At 42.7% G+C, this 21,273-nt stretch overlaps 1 protein-coding gene across 1 annotated transcript in view; it reads right to left on the reverse strand.

Annotated features, from left to right (window-relative positions):
• ADAMTSL1 (ADAMTS-like 1) overlaps window positions 1-21,273 on the reverse strand; it is a 431,835-nt gene that overhangs the window by 14,787 nt on the left and 395,775 nt on the right. Inside the window, exon 24 of the mRNA XM_006881351.1 lies at window positions 1,743-1,955. Coding sequence (XP_006881413.1) covers window positions 1,743-1,955 — 213 coding nt within the window. The remainder of the gene's footprint in view (window positions 1-1,742; window positions 1,956-21,273) is intronic.

The following is a 21,273-nucleotide window of genomic DNA, read 5'->3' on the forward strand; positions in this document are numbered from 1 at the left end:
AGAGCTTGTGAGGGGCCATCCAAGGTGCAACTACTGATTTCTCCCCATACAAAGCAAAGAAGAATAAAGAAAACAAAGCCTTTTAGTGCAGAGGAACCATGTGAATTTCAAACCCCATGACCTTGGAAGCAGAAGTACTAGATGGTACCTGGCTACTAGTACTGACAATTTGGAAAGGGATTACAATAGAAGGTCCTTGACAGCGTGGAAGGGAAATAGAATGAAATTCAAAATCAATCTCTCTCTCTCACACACACGCACTCAAACACACACACATCCCAGGTGTACTGGTCCTATACAGACTGGGAGAATCCTTGAGACTATGCCCTTTGTCACCCTCTAAGCCTAGACTTAAAATTATTCTTTTCATTCAGCTTTCTGTCTAACAAGAGATAGGTCTATGACACAGAGAACATCAGAGGGAACATATTCTTAGTATTATGTTGCTGATTGCCTTTGAGTCGAGCATGACTCACCGTGACCCTATACACAAAAGGCTTGAAGCCCCTCTACAATTGACGTTTATCAAAGTTCATAGAGTTTCCGGGGGCATGTTATTTAGGAAGTGGATGCCACTATTAGTACTATACATGCTACAAAAACAAAAGGGCAACATATGTTCAGGGATGTAGCTTGGAAAGGACTAAACGGTAACAGGAAACAGAAGGAGGAGGTGGAGAGAATGACGTATATTGTGTGTTCATGTTGAAGGAAAGCCAGGTTGCTATGTAAATGGTCACTCAATTAATAGTAAAATCATTTCCTTTCCTTGCATGTATCACATATACAGTACTTCTGCACAAACCACTTCCTATGGGTGCTACATATTACGTGTGTGTGTGCGCTATATTACTGACAACTCAAAAGCTTCACAGAGTTTCTATAAAAAGGTGAGTGCTTGCCTTTCTCCTTCACACTATCTGTAGTTACAACTCCTTCTTGGTGCAGTCAGTTAGGCCCCACCAAGGGCTCTCTGACCCACCTAGATTCTTAGAAAAAGGAGCCCTCATGGCTGAGTAGGTTAACTGTTGGGATGTTTAACTGAAAGTTTGGCGGTCTGAACCCTCCAGCTGCTCCCCAGGAGAAAGATGGGCAGTCTCCTTTCATGAAGATTGCCAGTCTCGGAAACCTGATGGAAGGCTGCCATGAGTCAAAACTGACTTTATGGCAGTGGTATGGACTTTATTATGTTCTTGGAAGGTGAAAACAGGGGCACACAGGCTCCACAATGCACTTTTTGCTGGGAAAAGAGAGAAGCCTGGAAACACTCAACATATGACTGCAGCTGAGGGCCAGTCTGGAATGGTCAGCTTCCACCAACGCAGGCTCTCTTGAGCACAGAAGGTTCATCAAGATGCATTTTAAGCCAAACCAACTGAGAACTTTCACATTTCCTTAAGCTGGGGGTATGTGAGTGTGTGTGATCTTTACTAGTTTAATCAGTATAAAAAAGATACACTGACTTTGACATTTAGTGGAGTTTCTTTGTTAACAAACCTTTTAAGCAGAAGTGCCTGTTTATAAGAGGTGCTAGATCTTCCAGATTCTACTGAGATGGGACCTAGTGGTTTCTGTGAAGGGTTGCAAAAGCAGAATTAAGTTCTTAAGCATCAATTTTCATGCTGTAGGAACCACTGGAGATGAGAAATCATGTTGTTATACTAGAGTACTAGATTCTCAGGTGGACAGTCTTTGTCAAGTAACAAGTCCAACAGCCAAAGGCACAAAAGAGAGTTCCTTACCTTGGATCACTAGAGAAGCCTTCTGTACAAGCATTCCCGCCTCGTTCTGAGCAAGGCATCGGAATTCTCTTTGAGACCCACCACTAAGATTTGCAACCTGAAGAATCTGTCCTGCTGCCAAGATACGATATTCCAATCCTGTGGCAGTGGCTATTGGCTGGTCACCATAGAACCAGGTGATATTGGGAGTGGGGTGACCTTGGATGGGGCAACCTAGAAGGAAAAAAAAAGTAAGCCATAGACAAATATGCAAACCACATGTTCCTGATGAGTTTTAACGTTACTGATATTCAGGAGATCATCCAGCGTGGCCTTAACCATGACATTTTCATTATGTTTGTCACTCCCAACCAAACTGGTGTTTTTATTGTCTAATATTCCATTGAGTGTCTACTTCTGTCTCATTCCTTAAACTGCACCAGGTTTACAAAGAAAAACAAGCACAAAATTCACATTATAGTAGTTGGTGTTACGTAGCACCAAGTTGTAACCTACCCATACCTGACCCTCCAGTGGGTTTAGAGGCAGTAAACTGCATGAAAGAAGACTGCCCTTCTCCCACAGAACAGCTGATGGATTCAAACTGCATGCCTTCAGGTTGACAGAACCACCCCTTACTACTGAGCCACTAGAGACCATCACATTATAGCTGTTGTTAGGTGCCGTAAAATACGACTCGTAGCAATCCTGGGAGTCTGAACTCTTTCCTATCCTGTGCCACTGTCACTATCTCTGATACACTTGAACCCACTGCAGTAGTCACTATGTCAATCCACCTGGTTGAGGAGTTTTGTTTCTTCTGTAGTCCCTCAACTTTCCCAAGCAGGAAATCCCTCTCCAAGGAATAGTCTTTCCTAGCAACATGCCCAAAGTATGTGAGATGAAGCTACATTATAAGAGTAGTGGAAAAACAAGAAAATTTTAGTAAAAGCAGAGATAAGGAAAACAATTTTAACCACTGATCTAATTTCTAAGTTATGAACTGCTTTTCTGACAATGCCTATCTGTCATGCACTGGCCTGCTGACAACACATTGTCATACATTCAAATTCCAAACTGTTTAACTGAAACAGGCCCCTCCACCAAAAGTCTTCAGGGTGTACAATGTGCAAAATCACAAGTTATGAGAGAAATACATTTCCTCCACGTAAAATTCAACAAGAGTACTTTTGCATTTGCTGCCATGACTCAGCATGAGGTCCGAGGCGATGCCATTGCAACCATGCTGTGACATGTGGGTGGAATGGAGCTGGTACAGGTTTTACGGCAGCCAGTCCACTGGGGATTGTCAGGGATCAACATCACCCCCAAACCTCAAATACAGTCGGGGTAACATGTTCCATTCATTTTCCAACAGAAGGCAGCCGTGTGCTGTTCACTCAAAACCAACCCACAGTTTTCAGAGGATATAAATCACATGGGAGCAGCTGGTAGATTAGAACTGCCTGCCTTTGAGCTGAGTCAACGCCTTGCCCACAGAGCTCCCTAGTGAACACTCATTAAGTTTTTTAAAAAATGGAAAAAGTACAGCTTAAAGGAGAAAGGTGCCACAGGCTGTGAAGATGCTCTTTCCATGAACCATTGTATTTCATCAGCGTGGACAGAGTCCTAGTGAAGCTGACTAGCTGGTGATCTAGAACCTTGTAATTCCCAAGCAAACGGCCAAACTTGCGCTAGGGAATCATTCATGTTTACCCCTAATTGTCATTTTCCCAACTCCAGTTAACAGTTAAGATCGATTTTCTGAGAGTATTCAGAAGAAAAAGGGAAAAAGTAGTCTCACGTTGTTCTCTACAGCTAAAAAATTACAGCGTCAGAAACTTTATTCAGCTGAAGAAGAGGCATGTTTGCATAATGCATCCAAGATTCCCCCTCCCGAATCCAAGGCCAAAGTGAGCAGGCAGGACACGGTTCTCATCCTGTATGGGTCTTGGATCACAGCTATGTTCCCAAGATCTCTCATCTCTCCCAGCCTGATTTTCCCCGAGGGGATGAGGCTGGGGTAGAACTGGAACTCAACTTGAGAAAGGTGTGTGAAAAATATTAGTAAAGACAGATGTCTCTGAGAGGCTACCTGTAGAGTCTTATCCCCTGGAATTGGGTGAAGGTCAAGTCCAAGTAAGGAGTTCAAACATTCCCATTCCTCCAGATAGATATAACAGATCTGAGGACAAGTCAAGCTTAAGAAGTTCCATTTGACACAATTCTTTCTACAGTAAAACTTCTCACTCCAAAACTTACCAAGGTGAAGATTAGTTTTGTAGCAAGTGTCAAACAGAGAAATCAAATTTTGTTACTTCTAAATACATTTACAGAGAATTATGACTCTCAAAGAGAATTCAAAGCTGTGGCTTTTCATCTCAGGACATTCCTCAAGCCTTCACATGGCTCAGATAACGGAAATATTTACAGCTGCACTGGACTGATGTCAGAGAGCAGAGTTTAGGGAGGGCTATCAGAACAGCTGTAAAAGAGGGAAATCCTGGAACAGTCACAGAGAGGATGAACTTTAGAATCTACACACATATTCTCCCAAATTCTTGGCAGAAAGACTAAACAGACTCAGCAAAAGAGAAGCAACTAAAAGCGGAAAGGATCAGGAGTTGGGCTGATGTGCGCTACAGAGAAAACAGGGAGCCCTGGTGGCACAGTCCCTGGAAAGTTGTACTGTTAACCTAATGGTGACGGGTTCAAATTCACCACCAGCTCTGTGAGAGAAAGATGGACAATCTCTTGTGTGATTTACAGCCTCCTAAAAGTGCTTGGAGGATCAGTTATGAATTGGTTCTGTCTCGACGGCAATAAGTTTGAGTAGACAAGATAAATGCTAAAATTAGAGTGCACACAAGTTAACTGACAGAACAAACATAAACACCCCCGAAGGGTATATAACAAACACCACAATCTCTACATATAATTTTTAATGTACACTCCATGACCATAAACCATTGTTATGTTGTTGTTAGGTGCTGTCAAGTCAAGTACGACTCACAGTGACCCTATGAACAAAAGATCTGATCCCAGTCCTGTCCTGTGCCATCCTCACAACTTCCTGACACACAAGAGCCCATTGCAGCAGTCAGCATGTCAGTGAACCTGGTTGAGGGTTTTCCTCTCCTTCGCTGACCCTCGACCCTTCCCAGCATCATGTCCTCCTTCTCCAAGGACTAGCACCTCCTAGCAACATGCCCAAAGTATGTGATGTGAAACTTCATCATTCTTGTCTCCAAACAGCACTCTGGCTGCACCATCTCAAAGACGTATCTGTTTGTTTTCCGGGCTGTCCATGGGATGTTCAGCACTCGTCTCCAACACCGCAGCTTAAAGGCATCAACTCTTTTTCTATTATCCTTATTCACTGTCCAGGTCAGAAAGACTATGGCCTGAATCTGCCACATCTTAGTCCTCAAACTGACATCACTAGTCCTCAATAATTTGGAAAGGTCCCTAACTACAGATTTTCCCAGGGCAATGAGTCTCTTTATTTCCTGACTAGTGGTACCAACGGTCTTAAGTGTGAATCTAAGCAAGGTGAAGCTGTTGACAGTTTCAGGACTATGCCTATTGGTCCAGTGGTAAGCGTATTTGTTTTCTTGATATTAAGATGCAATCTATATTGAAGGCTGCATTCTTTGATCTTCTGCAACAAGTGCTTCAAGTTCTCCTCATTTTCAGCAAGTAAGGTTGTGTCATCTGCATAATGCAGGTTAGGTTATTGATGAGGGTCCCTCCACATTCCTCTTCACAGAGTCCAGCTTCTCGGATAATGTGCTCAGCTTCTAGACTGAACAGGTATGGAGATAGAATACAAACCTGACACACTCCCTTCCCAATTCCAAACCATGCAATGCTCCCCTGCACCATTCGCACAACAGCCTCCTGATACAGGTATAGGTTCTGCATGAGCACAAACAAGTGCCCAGCGATTCCCATTCTTCTCAATGTCAGCCACGACTTGTCATGATTCACACAGTCAAACGCCTTTGACATTAAGAAATATGATCCACACTTGATAAAAACAGCAGTTAACCAATGAGAAGACTCCAATGCTGCTATGATCAGACACTACCTTTAAAGAAGCTTCTGTAGTTACTTTTAAGTATGCTCACAATGACTAACCTAGCATAGTCTCTCAACAGAGATGCAGAAACTATAGAAGCAAACTGTAAAACTAAAAAGTAAAACAATAAAAATCTCACTGAATGGAATTAAGAGATGATAAGAGATGGAAGAAGAATCAGCAGCAAACTGGAAGATTTGTTAGGTGCTGTGGAGTCGACCACAACTCATAGCAACCCTGTGGACAACAGGTTTGAATCTTGCCCCTCCTGTGCCAGCCTCATGATTCCTGTCACTCTCAAGCCTACACTGTTGTTGTCAGGTGCTGTTGAGTCGAGTATGACTTCTATCAACTCTATGAACAACAGATCTGAAACCTGTCGTATCCTGTGCCATCCTCACAACATGACACATCTGACCTCACTGCTACAGTCACTGTGTCAATCTACCTGGTTGAGAGTTTTCCTCTCTTTTACTGTCCCTCCATCTTTCAAAGTATGATGTCTCCAAGGCATGGCTTCTCTTAGCAACACACCCAAAGTATATGAGATGAAGCTTTATCATCTTTGCCTCCAAGGAGTTCTCTGGCTGCATCTTCTCCAAGACTTATCTATTTGTTCTTTTGGCAGTCCATGGATAGGTCTACATAAATGACTCAACATGACAACAGAAACAAAACAAACAAAAAAAGAAAATGATGGAAAAGGAACTTAGAGATCTGTGGGAAAATATCAAAAGGAATAATAGATGTAATCTGAGTTCTAAGAGAGAATGGGACAGAAAACTCTAGTTACCAAATTTGTGGAAAACCATAAATTTACAGTTTCAAGTAAGTTAACAAACCACTTGTTGTTATGTGCCGTTGAGTTGGAACCCACCCACAGCTGACCCTCCAGCAGGTTTTCAGAGGCAGTTTAATCACACAGGAAGAGACAGTCTATCTCCTGCAGAGCAGCTGATGGGTTCGAACCATGTGCCTTTGGTGGTAACAAACTACCTAGACACACTGTAATCAAACTGCTGAAGTTAATACAGAAGAAAAAAAAAGCCTTGATAACCACCAGAGAAAGAGGACATATTATATCCAGTAAACACAATGATATAAATAACGGCTGAGGTATACAGCTCCTGAGATAATATCTGAAGAAAGGAACTTGTTCTTCTCCCCCTATTTCCATCTTGCTACTTAGGAGTTCAAGCTGCACTGAAGGCATTAGGAGGGAAAAAAAAGCCTTAGGATACCAATTGACAGGGTTCAACAAATAGATGCAGCCCTAGATGTGCTCACCAAGCTATGCCAGGAAATTTGGAGGACACTTGAAAAACTGATTGGAAGAGATCCATATTTGTTCCCATTCCCCCCCCAAAAAGGTGATCCAGCAGAATGTGGAAATTACTAAAACAACACCATTAATATGTAAGTAACATTTTGCTGAAGATTATTAAACAATGGCTAGAACAGTATATTGACAAAGAACTGCCAAAGATTCAAGCTGGACTTAGAAGAAGCCGCAGCATGAGGGCTATCATGTCAGATGGATCTTGACTAAAAGCAGAGACTCCAAGAAGGATGTCTAGTTGTGTTTTATTTAGTATATAAAGGCTTATGACTGTGAGGATCATAAGAAATTATGGTGAACATTGAGAAAGGCAGTGCAGAATACTTAACTGTGCTCATGCAAAACCTATACCCAGACCAAGAAGCTGTTGTCCAAACAGAGCAAAGGAATACTGCATGGTTAAAACTCAGGAAGGATGTGTATCAAAGCTGTGTCCTTTCTCCATAGCTATTCAATCTTTATGGAGAACAAATTATTCAAGAAGCTGGACTCTAGGAAGAAGAATGTGACATAAGGAACGGAGGAAGAGTCATCAACAACCTCCCTTATGCAGATGATACAACCATGTTTGCTAAAAGTGAGGGAGTTCTGAAATGCTTGTTGCAGAGGATCGAAACCTATAACCTTCAATGTAAGCTACATCAAGAAACATCAAGAAAACAGGAATCCTCACCACTGGGTCAATAGTCAACATCATGTTAGATATAGAAGAGACAGAAATTGTCAATGATGTCTTCTTGCTTGGATTCACAATCAACATCTTTGGTACCAGTAGGCATTGAATTAAAGGACCACGTAAGGAGCAGATGCAATGGGGGATGGCAGAGTCTGACTTCTACCTGCTTCATAAAGGGGAGCTGTTCCCATCAATAATATTCATAGCAGCAAACAGATACCTGCTAGGTCAGAAATGCCACCTTCCATGCTCTTGCACCTATTTCCACCAATTACTAGGCTCAATATTCGGTGTTGACTCACAGACTTTTTTCACAGTTGTGGTTCCAAGAGTGGGATTTAAGAGGCTGGGGGTGGGGGAGGCCCAAAGAATATCTCACAATACAAGTCCAGGTTTAGCCCAGCAGTCTCAAGCCAGATTAACAGCAAAACACAATTCTTTAATTATTGGAAGTCTGGGTTTCAGTTCAACAACACTAATTCAAGAAGCCTCTAGTTTCCTCAGTCATCATCCAGCTGGGTTTGCCTCAGAGCAGTTATAAATCAGCTTCTCCTTCAATCATCTGCAAAGAACAGCAAAACCTTCAATTGTGACCTTTATCTCAACCTCACCAGGGTCTTGCTGTCCAGTATGGGAAGCATTCTCTCTCTTATCCTAGTCCCAGAGCTGCTGATGATTTGCAAGACTATGTGTCTACTGATAAGATAACTGGAGACCAGAGGGGGCTAATGTATTGGCTAGAAAAGTCAACTTTTAAGCTAACACAGCAAGGACAAATTGCATTGGGAAAGGCTTCTGTTAGGGACCTCTCTAACGTGCTAAAGAGCACTGATGTCAGTTTGAAGACAGGTACACTTGACCACAATCACTTAAATTACCTGCAATGCAGCTTAAAGTTGGGTAATGAGTAAAGATGACAGAACAACACATGCCTCTGAGTTATGATTTTGGAAAAGAGTGATACCTCTATCTATATATAAAACATAAACATATATACAGTTTACTTGTTTGGAATTATAAAGTACAGCTTGAGAGGCCATAATTTTTTTAAAATTTTATTTCATTAATTTTAATGAACACTTACAGAGATTTTTGACTTCCATTCATTCATTGTTGCACTTTTCTTTTTTTTCCCCCCCCCCCAACCCCAGCTGGCTCCTCTCTTCGAAAAGCAAAGGATAAAACTCCTTCATTGGTTTACAATCCCCTCGCCCTGAGCGCACTCCACTATGCAACCTTAATTCTGGATTCCTGTGGTAACCATAATACCTATCATATATCGCTTTTAAACTGTTCTCTCCCTCATCTGTTTCAATGCAGTATACATAATTTATCCAGTTTTTCTCAGTCTTACCCCAACCCTGATGTCAGTCCCATTCTACAACAGTGGCATTATGCAGTATTTGTCTTTTTGTGACTGAGATATTTTACTCAGCGTAATGTCCTCCAGGGTCACTCATTTTGAGTAATATTGCATGAGAGAAGCCATAAAATTTTAAGTGTACAAATGGAGAAAAGTATATCAAATGGACTGCCAAAAGGGCAAACAATTCTGTACGGGAAAAGTTTCAGGCAGGGTGCTTGGAGAAAGGACAGTGAAACTTTCTCTTACATACTCTGGGCGTGTTATTAGGCGGTGTCAGTTCTTAAAAAGGACAAAGTGCTTGGAAAGATGGAGAGTCAGCGAAGGAGGGCAAGACCCTCAATGCAATGGATTAAACGGTGCTAAAACAGTGGGCTTGAGGGTATCAGAGACGATGAGGATGGCACAGGATAGGGCAGAGTTCAGATCTACTGTTCATACAGTTGCTATAAATTGTAGCTGACTTGAGAACACTTAAATAACAACAGAGAACGTGACTCTGGTAGCAAACTGTCCTGGACTACTTGGATAAGAACAAAACCTCAGGGAATGGAGTGCTATAGGCAAGAAACCGTTTTTGCCTGAGTCTGGGTGATCTAGTGGAAGACAGCGGCCATATGAAGCCAGGCATGTCTACCTCTGGGCTGTTACAGAAGACAGAAATAGTCTTCTGTCTTGTTTAAACCACTGTTATTTTGGATCTTCATTACAAGCTGTTGAGCATAAATCCAAATTACAACCATCCTAGTCACTCATTAGAGGAAGCGTCCTTCTGCGAGCAACAGAGGCTGTAGTGCACCCTTCAACTGGGGACAGTGACCTCAGAGAAGACAGGCCACAGAAGAATGTCTGCTCATCCTGATTGGAAATGTTCTTGGGAAAATCTACTTTTAATAGTTAAGAGGAAGACCAAAACAAACTTCTTAGAGTAAATGGGCAAAATGGATGGCCATCTGCTTTCCCCATTATTAACCTCTCTTTGAATGTGTTTAACTGAACACACAGCTCTTCCCGGTAACAACTTGCTTTGTGCTCGGGATTGGAATTCCTTCTGAGCACACACGGAGGCAGGCCTCTACGCTTTCATGTACATATTTATGTGCATGTTTCTGTGTGTACACAGTGGCCTCTGAGGACTGCGGCAGCAAGAGTCAAAATAAGAAATTCAACGTGAATTCCCACTGTGTATGTTCCCTGTGAATAATTATCCATGTTTCACTGGTAATGAGAAAACCTGGCTTGTAATGGGGGCTCCTTTCTGTCACGGACATTTCGCATTTGTTAAAGTAGAAGGAATATCAATCATTTGTGAATGTGACTGATTGCTCTGGGTGCCATTTACAAGGACACCAAAAACCACGTGCTAATGTATTCGACATCTCTAAGGAGGCCAAACAGCGAACCACTGCGTCCTTTCCCCTCTGCTCCAGTGAGAACGTTGCCGCGTTTAACGTGGGGGCTAGCACCCCTTGCTCTGCTTCCCTGTTACATGAATGCTGACCATTTCCATCCTTCAAGCCTGGATGCATGCCCTAGGAAGGTCTGCAGGTGAGGCAGTGCCCGCTCTCCTGCACACCTGTTATTAAAGGCCTGCGGCCCCTAGGTGGCTGAGGAGGAAGCAGAACTCGGGAAGGCTGCCGAGCTAATGAGAGAATTCTGGCAACAGAGAGCCTCTTGCTATGAAGCCCTTCTTACCAGTGGAAAAAAATACTGCCTTCAGGCCTCTCTTCCTGGGCCTACTGTGGCTCTAAATTGAGCCAAAGCCAGGTGTGAGTCACATATGTATGAAGTTTCTTCCCCTAGTTCCATTTACATCAACAAAGTGACACACTCACTGACTGGAGAGAGCAAAGTTTATGACGAGATATGTACAATAACAAAATCAAGTTAATATACATTATTTTTTTCCTATTTCTATTGGTGACCAAGTTGATCTTTGATTATCAGCAAAGGATCTCTCCTAACAGGCCTGGAATCTTCACGCTTTGATACACAGTGGAGGAGAGGAAGCAGAAACTTTGGCCTTTGGGAAAGGACTTCTAAAAGACTAAAGGGAGTTCTACACCACCGACCAAGGTGGAGACAGTGAAAATGCAAAGACAGGGAGCCAAACAGCTATACCGTGTCACCAGCTGAGATCGCTGCTTAAGTGAAATTGACCCTCCTTACTTTCTTGACCTTACTGATTGCACATTTTATTCTGAGACTAAAGTAGTCCAAGCTGGGGAAACAACCAGAATTTAGCATGAGAATATTCACATGAGAATATTCAGAGTGCAATGAGAGAATATTCTAGGGCTGTTGTAGTTTGGATGCATAGTCACTGGGTTAGATAAGTGAAGAGCTTGGCAGCCTAGCTCTTGAGCCCCCTTTGCCCTCTGGTACTGACAATAAGGCAGTGGAACAAGAATGCCTTTGAGGGGAGCTCTGGTGGCCTAGTGGCAAGGAGCTGCAACTACAATCCCAGAGGCTCACGGTTCGAATCCACCAGATGCTCTGCCAGGGAAGGAGGGACAATCTCCTCCTGTACCAGTCAGATCTGATTTGACGGTACACTCACACACAAAAATAATAATAATAATAATAAAAAAAAGAATGCCTTTGAGATACCATCTAGAAAGGTGCTCTGAATGCATGATAGCCATTATGAAATGGATTCTGTTGTTAATGTGAATGGCTGCAAACCACTAGAATGTTCAGTGTGCTAAAAGACAGGTTGGGAGGATGGCTAAGGAGAACATTTGTGGTTCAGTGGTAGAATTCTTGTCCTGCAAGAAGAAAGCCAGGGTTCAGTTATTAACTGGTGTTACTTTGCCTGCAACTCATCTATTAGTGGAGGCCTGTGTGCTGCTGTGATACCAGACAGGCTTCAGCAGTGTGTCAAGATCAAGCAAAACTTCTACGGCTGAAATAAGCCAAGGGATCACAGTGCATGGGGTCTCCACGAGCCGGCAGCCAACCTGATGAAAGCCCATAACCACAACAAAGAGAGAAGCAGGCAATTTGACCTGTGGGCTGTTCCACTGATGTCCATGGGGTTTTCTGCAGAAGAGGTCAAGTGAACTCGGACTTCCATTAGTTGCCTACCAACTGCATGATCTGCACACCCAGAGCTCTTCTGCATGAGGCCTTAGCCTTAATGAGTAGAAGGCCAAGTGTTCTAACTGCATATTCTCCCTCTTCATTCCTCCTCAACAACTCACCAAAAAGAAAATGAGCTTGAGAAGTCAATGGTACAGAGCAGAAAATAGAAATGCACTGAGAGGTTCACAAGGAAGAACTGTTTGAAAATTGGAGCAGACACTCTCCAAGGGAAGGAGAAAAAAAGTTGTACTCTAGAACATCTACTTATTAACTCCTATCTCAAGGCAAGGAAAGCTGTGGCAGATTAGGACATGCTGTGTAAAAATATTAAAGACGTGGCGCTATTACTTCATGAGCTGGCTCCAGGCCTGTCAGCATTTCTATTATAAGCCTGTATTTTTCATAGAGTTTGGGCTTACCATAAAAATGATGTGTTGGGATGAAACTTGGCACCCAGTATAGTCAGTCTGGGAGTTCTTAATTTAATTTTACAAAACTGGGAAACACTCAGCTATTTAGAATTTATAAAAGGAGCTCCTTTCTGTGTACTGTATATGGTGTGTTCAGGGCATCCCTTGACATCTATATAGCCCAGAATGGGCCACTGGACAAAAGCTGGAAGCGGCTTTCTTGCACTTTCTCTCCCGTTATCCTTTCAAGCTTAGTGTCCTCTTGTGTGACAGAGTGTCTGAAGTGGCTTAGGATGAGTGGAAACTGGCATAAGGCAGTGATAAATGATTAATTCACATTGGAAAAACTCAGTTCCTTACTCCCCATTTATCAAATGAACCCCACAAGGCTGTGGGAGAAGACAAGGAACTTGAATTTTCACTCTGATTTCTGGGACCTCCCAATAAGCTGGTCAAATAACCAGGCCAAAACTATTCCCATGAACATTTGCCCAAAGAAAACGAACTTTAAAACATTCCTGGAAGAAAGGAAACAGAGAAGCCCATTTTCCATTCCCCAAATGTCTTTTTACCCTAAGGGCAAGCTTTGGGTTTCCATTGGCAGGGGGTATGCTAATGTCTCCATGCTCCTGGGCATCTGGTGGAAGAACTTGATCTATTTCTCAGCAGGAATCCTAGCTACTTGAGGATTTATGACTCTGATTAAGGCTTTATTGGCTCCACAACGATTCAGTTACTACTTGGTTACTGGCCTCACCCATAACCTCAGGTTTTGGTTTCCCTCCAACAGGTAAGGAGGTAAGATGCTCACTTCTGATATGCATGCCCCCCACCCCCCATTGTCTAAGTCAGACTTTGGCAGTCTCAACAGCACGCTGATCCAGGGTTGAGGGGGTCACATCTTCTCAGGCTCTTGGACAATGTCCAGTTTCTTAAAATCTACAGTAGTGTTGACCAAGATTGAACCTCCAAGAGGCTAATCCAGAGTTCCAGTGCTTTCTTTTCTGCCAGTAAGCACTTGGCATAAAGGACACCTTTAAAAACACATCAGCATTTTAAAAAAAGCTTCAAATCTGCTTAAATGTTCTGCTATGGCTGTACCTTTAGGTAGGTGCAATCTGGCCCGCAGACAGAAATGACCACAGGGGAGCCTGGCTCCAAGCTGCTAGAGCTCAGTAAAGAGTTTCAGTCTACTGTTGGGCTGGCCTTTTAATGAACTCCAGAAGATTATACTGGGCCCATACATATTTTGAGTAGGGTCTCCAGTCATAATACCCTCACCCCTGTATATGGTTGATGGTTGGAGCTACTAAGGGCACAGTCTATAAGGAGTCTGATGCAACATGTGATCAGAAACAGGGCATTATTTCAGGCCTTTCAGGGTGTACTTTACTAATCAAAGTGCTACTGCTGTACGGAGGAAATAAGTTTCAGGGCAAAAGCTGTGGATTTTATGAATATTCTGATCTTCCTGGGTATTGGAGCCATTCTTACCTCTTCACAACAGCCAATGGGGAGACAGACAGGCTAGAGCATATTAGGTTAAGCAAAGAAACAAAAGCCAGCAGCAGCTTGGAGCCAATTTGCCTTCATGAACTCAGCCTCAGTTTGGCTCTATTCATGGGAAAGAGCCTTTACAAAAGTAAAATAATAATAAAAAAATAACCCCACATGAAAAAGAGCCTTCATTCATGACTTTGCACACACCCCGTTTCAGTTCTCTCCTGCTGAACCAAAGCCACAGAACAGCAGTGGATATGAAGAATGGCTAATATTCATAGCAGGTATCCTGAGAGGCCTCGCTGGGGCACAGCTCAGAGTTCAGCTACAAGTCACTGGAAGGAGCAACTGCTGACGAGGAATTCCAGAGTGAGTGGCAGGGATGGAGTGGGGACAGGCTGGAGATCTTTCCTGAATTTATTGTTCCCAGATTAAGTCCCCTGAGTCTTAAGACTCCAGAAACTTCTCAGCAAAGTAAATAATAAACAATATGAGAGAAGTGAGGGGCATGCGCTGAGCAGGTGGGCTGAGGAGAGGAAGAGAGGAGAGAGGGAAAGAGAGGGGAGAGAGAGAAAGACAGGAGAGAGAGGAGGGGAGAGAGAGAGGAGGGAGGAGAGAGGGGAGTGAGAGGAGAGAGAGAAGGAAGAGATAGGAAAGAGGGGAGAGAGAGGGGAGAGGGGAGAGAGGAGAGGAGAGAGAGAGAAGAGAGAGGGGAGAAAGAGAGGAATGAGAGGGGGAGAGAGAGGAGAGAGAGGGGAGAGAGAGAGGGAGAGGGAGGAGAGGAAGGAGAGGAGAGAGAGAAAGGAGAGGAGAGAGAGAAAGGAGAGGAGAGAGAGAGGGAGTGAGGGAGAGGAGAGAGAGGAGAGAGCTGAGCTCACAGTGCATGTAAAGATTACGCTGGCCAGCTTCTTTTGGGACAGGAGTATGCTTCTGGCAGGCCATTTCTGGTCTTCACCAGTCAGGCCTGAAGAGAGTGTTCAGTTTGTCAAGGACCTATAAATAGAGCTACACTATGACGAAGAGGTCAGAAATCTGTAGCCCTGACTGCAAAGGCCAGGGATGCAAAGAGACATGCCATCGGAAGAGCACCCACGTGCCCACTGCTTGTCTTGTGACATATTTTTCCATTACTGATTTGTTTTGGAGCTTAATCTCTGGTTTCTTTTGGAGAATTCCATTAGCCTACTCAATTCTGACTCTTATCAGGACTTACGAGGCTAAAAAAGCCGTGCCGTTTCCTCAGAGAACCTGGTGTCAGGGAAAATCTAGGCTGGGATGGATGAGACACATTATTTTGGGTGCAGGTAACATCTTGACTGAGTTTACATGTTTTGAGCTTCACATTATTTGTTCCCATCCCCACAAAAGGTGATCTGGCAGAATGTGGAAATTATCAAACAATATCATAATATCACATACAGGTAAAATATTGCTGAAGATTATGCCCAAACAGGTAGAACAGTATGTTGAGAGGGAACTGGCAGAAGTTCAAGTAGGGGTTAGAAGAGTCTGCGGTACCAGCGATATCACTGCAGATGTCAGAGGGATTCTGGCTGAAAGCAGAGAAAACCAGAAGACTATCTATTTGTGTTCTATTGACTATGCCAAGGCTTTTGACTGTGTGGATCATAACAAATTATGGGTAACACTGAGAAGAATGGGAATTCCAAAACACTTAATCGTGCTTATGAGAAATCTATACCTGGATTAAGAAACTGTTGCCAAATAGAGGAAGGGGACACTGCATGGTTTATAATAAGGAAGGTGTGCATCAGGAATAGATCCCTTTACCATACCTATTCAAACGGTATGCTTAGCAAATAATTTGTTAAGCTGGACTCTATGAAAAGGAAATGTGGCAAAAGGACCAGAGGAAGGCTCATCAACAACCTCTGTTATGCAGATGACACAACTCTACTTGCTCAAAGTGAAAAAAACCAAATGTTTGCTGCAAAAGAGAAAGAATTAGTACATTCAGTAAGTACTATATCTTAACATCAAGACAACAAGGGTACACATCATGGAGCCAAAAAGTACCATCATGAGAGACAGATAGATAGAGAATTGAAGCTGTTAATAGTTTCATCTTGCTTGGATCAACATCAACAAGCACCCCTGGTAACAGTAGTTAAACAATCAGGAGACATACTGTATTGGGCAAGTCTGCTATCAGGGACTTCTCCATAATACTTACAAGCGATGATGCCAGTTTGAAGACTAGGGTGCACCTGACTTAGTCTTCTCAATCACTTGGTACACATTAGATAGCTAGACAATGAATAAGATGACAGAATAAGAATTGATGCCTTTGAGTTGCGGTAATAGAGTAAAGTACTGACTATCCTATGGACTGCCAAAAGAACAAATGGACAGATCTTGGAGAAAGTGTAGCATGAGTGTTCCTTAGAGGCAAAGATGATGATGTTTTGCCTCTCCTACTTTGGACATGTAGCAAGGCGAGGCTAGTCCTCGGAAAGCGACATCAGGCTTGGAAATATGGAAGGTCAGGGAAGGAGAGGAAGACCCTCAATGAGATGGACTGACACAGCAATGATAAGACAGGACTCAGGTCTGTTGTTCGTAGGGTCACTACATGTCATATTTGACTTGATAGCACCCAACCAACCTTGTCATCATTGGGAAGCTCTGGTGGCCTAATGAGTAAGAAGTTGCACTGCAAACCCAAAGGCAGGCAGTTTGAATCCATTAGTTTCTATATGGGATAAAGATGGGTCATCTCCTCCCCTGTGATTTACAGCCTCTGAAAACTCACTGAAGGGTTTCAACTCAATAGTAATGAGGGGTTTTTGGTGGGGTGGTGTGTTTTGTTTTTTTTTTTTTTACATTCTCAGTATCACTATATAGCAGGTGAAGGTACAGGGTCTAGAATGGAAAATGCATTTTGAGACTGGAAACTTTTCCTACCTGTTAACCGGTTGAAATGAGAATGAATGCTCCACTGAGCTTCTCAAAGGCATTCTGGATAGGCACAGCTATGGACACTTAAAGACCTGGTGGGTGAGCTGAATAAGGGGGAGGGATTTAAGCCTATTGTACATTAATCTGATTGGGAAACTATAACTCACTCATTGCTGTCAAGCTGGACCCAACTCATAGCTGACCCACTACTGAGTTTCTGAGACTAAATGGTCAGGGAAGTGACTGCCCATCTTTCTCTTATGGACCCACTGGTGGATTAGAAGGGTCAGAAAGGCACAGCCTTTGAAAGTAACAGTGCAACTTCCTATAGGCTACACCATCAGAGTTCTCAATTTAAGATGTGAAATTAGCATTCCCTTTGAGTTTTTATCTTAGATTTCTCTGAACACTAATCATGGGACCTCCTAGAAAATAAGAGATAGGAACAACTTTTTCCTATAATAATAAGACTTTGCCCCTAAGATGCATTTTTTAAAAATGATAAACATTTATAGCTGTTCCTTTATTGCTATTGACTCTGCTCTGTTGAAACAACTTTTTTTTTTTAATTTATTTGTTGTGCATGTACCGGAGGGAAATTTTCCCTCCATCTCCGGCAGAGCATCTGGCGGATTTGAACCGTGTACCTCTGGGATTGCAGTACAGCTTCTTGCCACTAGGCCACCAGAGCTCCCTTGAAACAACTTTTTAAAGACAACGTAGCAGAAAGATTTTCATCGTTGTTGGTAAAAAAAGTTTAGAGCAGAAGTTGGCAAATCTTATTTTGGAAAAACCAGATAATAATATTTTCAGTTTGTGATCCTTATAGTCTCTATTGCGATTACTCAACCCTGCCATTGTAACTTGAAAGCAGCTGTCAACATCACATAAATGAATGGAAGTGGCGACGTTCCAATAAAACCTTATTTACAAAAACAGGTGTTGAGAGCTGGATTTGGCTCCAGGCTTTGGTCCAGGGCATGCATGAGATCACTGACTTTCTGTATATCCAGGACAAATAAATAGTATAGTAGACTCCTTAAAAGTCTGTGTAAGACATATGACCTCCAAAGACAATCACCACAAAGAAAGATATACGTAATACTTTTACTGAGTAATAGGCTCAATTTATTGCTTTAGCAAATATCAACACATACTCATTGTAAAATGAAAGTTAGAAAAAAAATAAAAAGAAATTCCTAAAGTTCCACAGTACTCACAGAAAACCCCTATAAGGTTCCTTTCAGAGACAAACACAGCAGAGTAATAAACCGCATATTCTGTTCGTCACTGAATACAGATCCTCTTAAGTTGTTGCCCAAGACTCTTTATATGTATTTAACAGAATATTTTAATCAATTCCTTATTTATAGATCTTTATGTTTCCAGTTTCCCCCTTATGTAAATTATGCTAAAATGCATTTCCTGGAACATCCACCTCTGTGAGCATGTCTAATGGCGTTCTCAGGTTACATTTCTGAAGTAGCAATTCTAGATCGATGAGGATCACTTCTATCTGTGTCAAACTGTTCTTTAGAATTATTACACTAATTTATGGTTTAGGCTACAATGTATGATAGTACGTGCTATCCAGTTCTTGGATATTATGGTTGACAGAATAAGAGGATAATTATATTCTAATCCCTAGAACCAGTTTACTTTACATTGCAAAAGAATTTTGCACATGTAGATAAGTAAGGATCTTAAAATGGAGTTATTTAGGATTTTCTAGGTAGGTCTAAACTAATCACAGGATCCTGACCGTAGGGAAGAAGGAGGGCCAGAGTCAGAGAAGGATGTGAAGACGCTATGTTGGCAGCCGTGAAGGTGAGGAAGGAGCCAAGAACCGAGGATTGTAGGTGGTTTCTAACCCTCCCTCAAACACATTACTACTCATAGCAACCGTACAGGACTAAACAAACTGTCTCACAGAGACAAGAGCAGAGGGCTGTATCTTCTCCTATAGAGCAGCTGCTGGGTCACAGAGACAAGAGAAAAGGGCCATATCTTCTATAGAGCAGCTGCTGGGTCATAGAGACAAGAGCGGAGGGCCATATCTTCTCCTACAGAGCAGCTGCTGGGTTAACACTGCTGACCTTCTGGTCAGCAGCCAAATTCTTACCCACTGCACCACCAGAGCATTTAGGTGGCTTTCAGGAAAACAAGGACTGCATTTCTCCTTAGGGCCTCCAAAAGCAAAGTGGCTCAAGGAAAAATGTTCAACAATGAATGAATGGAAATCCAAGTTCTCTATGAACTTGCATTAAAATATCAATTAAAAAAAACCCAAACCAAGAAAGTAAACCACTAGGTTGGTCACACGTTGGCTTGGCTTGGCACATAGGTAAAATTGCCCATTTAAGATTTAATGTGTATGTAAGTATCTGACCTAAAAAAAGCCCATCCCAATCCTATTGCTGTTAATTCCAGCTTGGAGTGAGCCTACAGGGCTGAAGAGAATGTCTCTTTATGATTTCCAAAGCTGTAAATCTCTATGAAATCAGAACCTTTCTCCTGTGAAACAGCTGGTGAATTAGATCCTCCCACCTTTCAGACACCACTAGGGCCCCTTCTATTTGGTCTAATGCACAGTAACCAAGGTTTTGGCCAATCTGAGCCTTCCTGCAACAGAGCATGTAAAGGCTGGGCACTACCCAAGCCTGCTGCTCTTATTCCCTACTTTACTCTTTGCTTCTACAGTCTCTGAAACAATCTGGTTTCTACTTAGAAATTCTTCACCAACTCTTCCTTTTACTGCCCCTCCCCCAATAATTTGGTACAAATGCCATTAGATGAGGCAAAGGCAGACAGTATTTATAGGGAGGATGGGGCAGCCCCAGTACTCCAAAGTGAGAGACTGGAGGCTGAGCATACTAAAGTTGGCATTGACACGAGAGAGTGAAGATGGCCCACTGATGGGGGCGGACAGTGTCTGTGTAGGAGTAGAAGGCCGGTGGTGTTAAGTGTTTGGTTAGAAACAGAGGGCTTCATCAAATACATAAATATACTAAGAATAGTGAGAGCCAAAGAATTATAAACTTAAAAGGAAAATAAGTCCTATAGTGTTGGATAAAAATTGGAGATAGAGCTGGACAATGACTAAGGATGACAGAAGAAGAACTGATGCCTTTGAGTTGTGAGGCTGGACAAGAGTATTGAACATACCACGGACTGCCAAGAGTACAAACAGGTCTCTTGTCCTAGAGAGGGTGAAACCAAGCTGCCCTCTGGAGGTAAAGATTCAGAAGTTCCATCTCACATACCCTGGGCATACTGCCAGGAGGAACCAGTCCTTAGAGAAGGCCATCTTGCTTGGAAGGGAGGAGGGATCACGTAGGAGAGGAAGATCCTGGATGAGATGGATTGATACAGTGACTGGGGTAATAGGGGCAGGTGTGCTGGAGACAGTGAGACAGGCTCAGAATAGGGCAAGGTTCAGAGCTATGTGCAGTGGGTCTCTGAGTCACAGGTGACTCGACAGTACACACTGACAACATATAAACGACAATACGGCTGTGTATGTGTGTGCGTGCATGTACACATATTCTTGACTGCTATGTACTGAGAAAGCCCTAGAACATTCTAACAGCAATAAACACGCCAAACATTAAGACCTTCTTTTCTTGTTTTTGCAATGGTGAATTAACACCAGTATGAACATTGGTGTACAAATTTCGGTTTGTGTCTCAGTTCTGATTTCCTTGGGGTATGTTCCTAGTAGTGAAACAGCTGGGTCATATGGAATTTCTATGTTCAGCTTTTTGAGGAAATGTCAAAGTGCCTTCCAGAGTGATATATTCACACAATGGAATACTGTACAGTACTCAGGAGCAACAATTTTAAAAAATACTACATAACTTGGGAAAGACTGGAGAGCATTATGCTGCATGAACTGTCACATAAGGACAAATAATGCATAAGACCATTATTGTAAAAATAGGTTAATTAGTAAAACATGTATGGGAATGCAAGAGAAGGGGAGGGCACACTGGGGTGAAGATGGGTGAGGGCAAAACCACTAGGCTCCACAGTCTGGTGAGTGGAGGGAGGTGGTGAGGAAATGGGAAGGAACTGGGTGAAAAGATAGAGTAGTTATGGGCAAGGTCCAATAGTGATTTATTTTAGAAAACAATGTATGGGAATGATTATATGAAACACAGTATGAATGAAGAACTGGGTG

This window comes from Elephantulus edwardii, unplaced genomic scaffold (genome assembly GCF_000299155.1).
Source record: "Elephantulus edwardii isolate Elephantulus edwardi_28Jun2011 unplaced genomic scaffold, EleEdw1.0 scaffold00014, whole genome shotgun sequence".
NCBI lineage: Eukaryota > Metazoa > Chordata > Mammalia > Macroscelidea > Macroscelididae > Elephantulus > Elephantulus edwardii.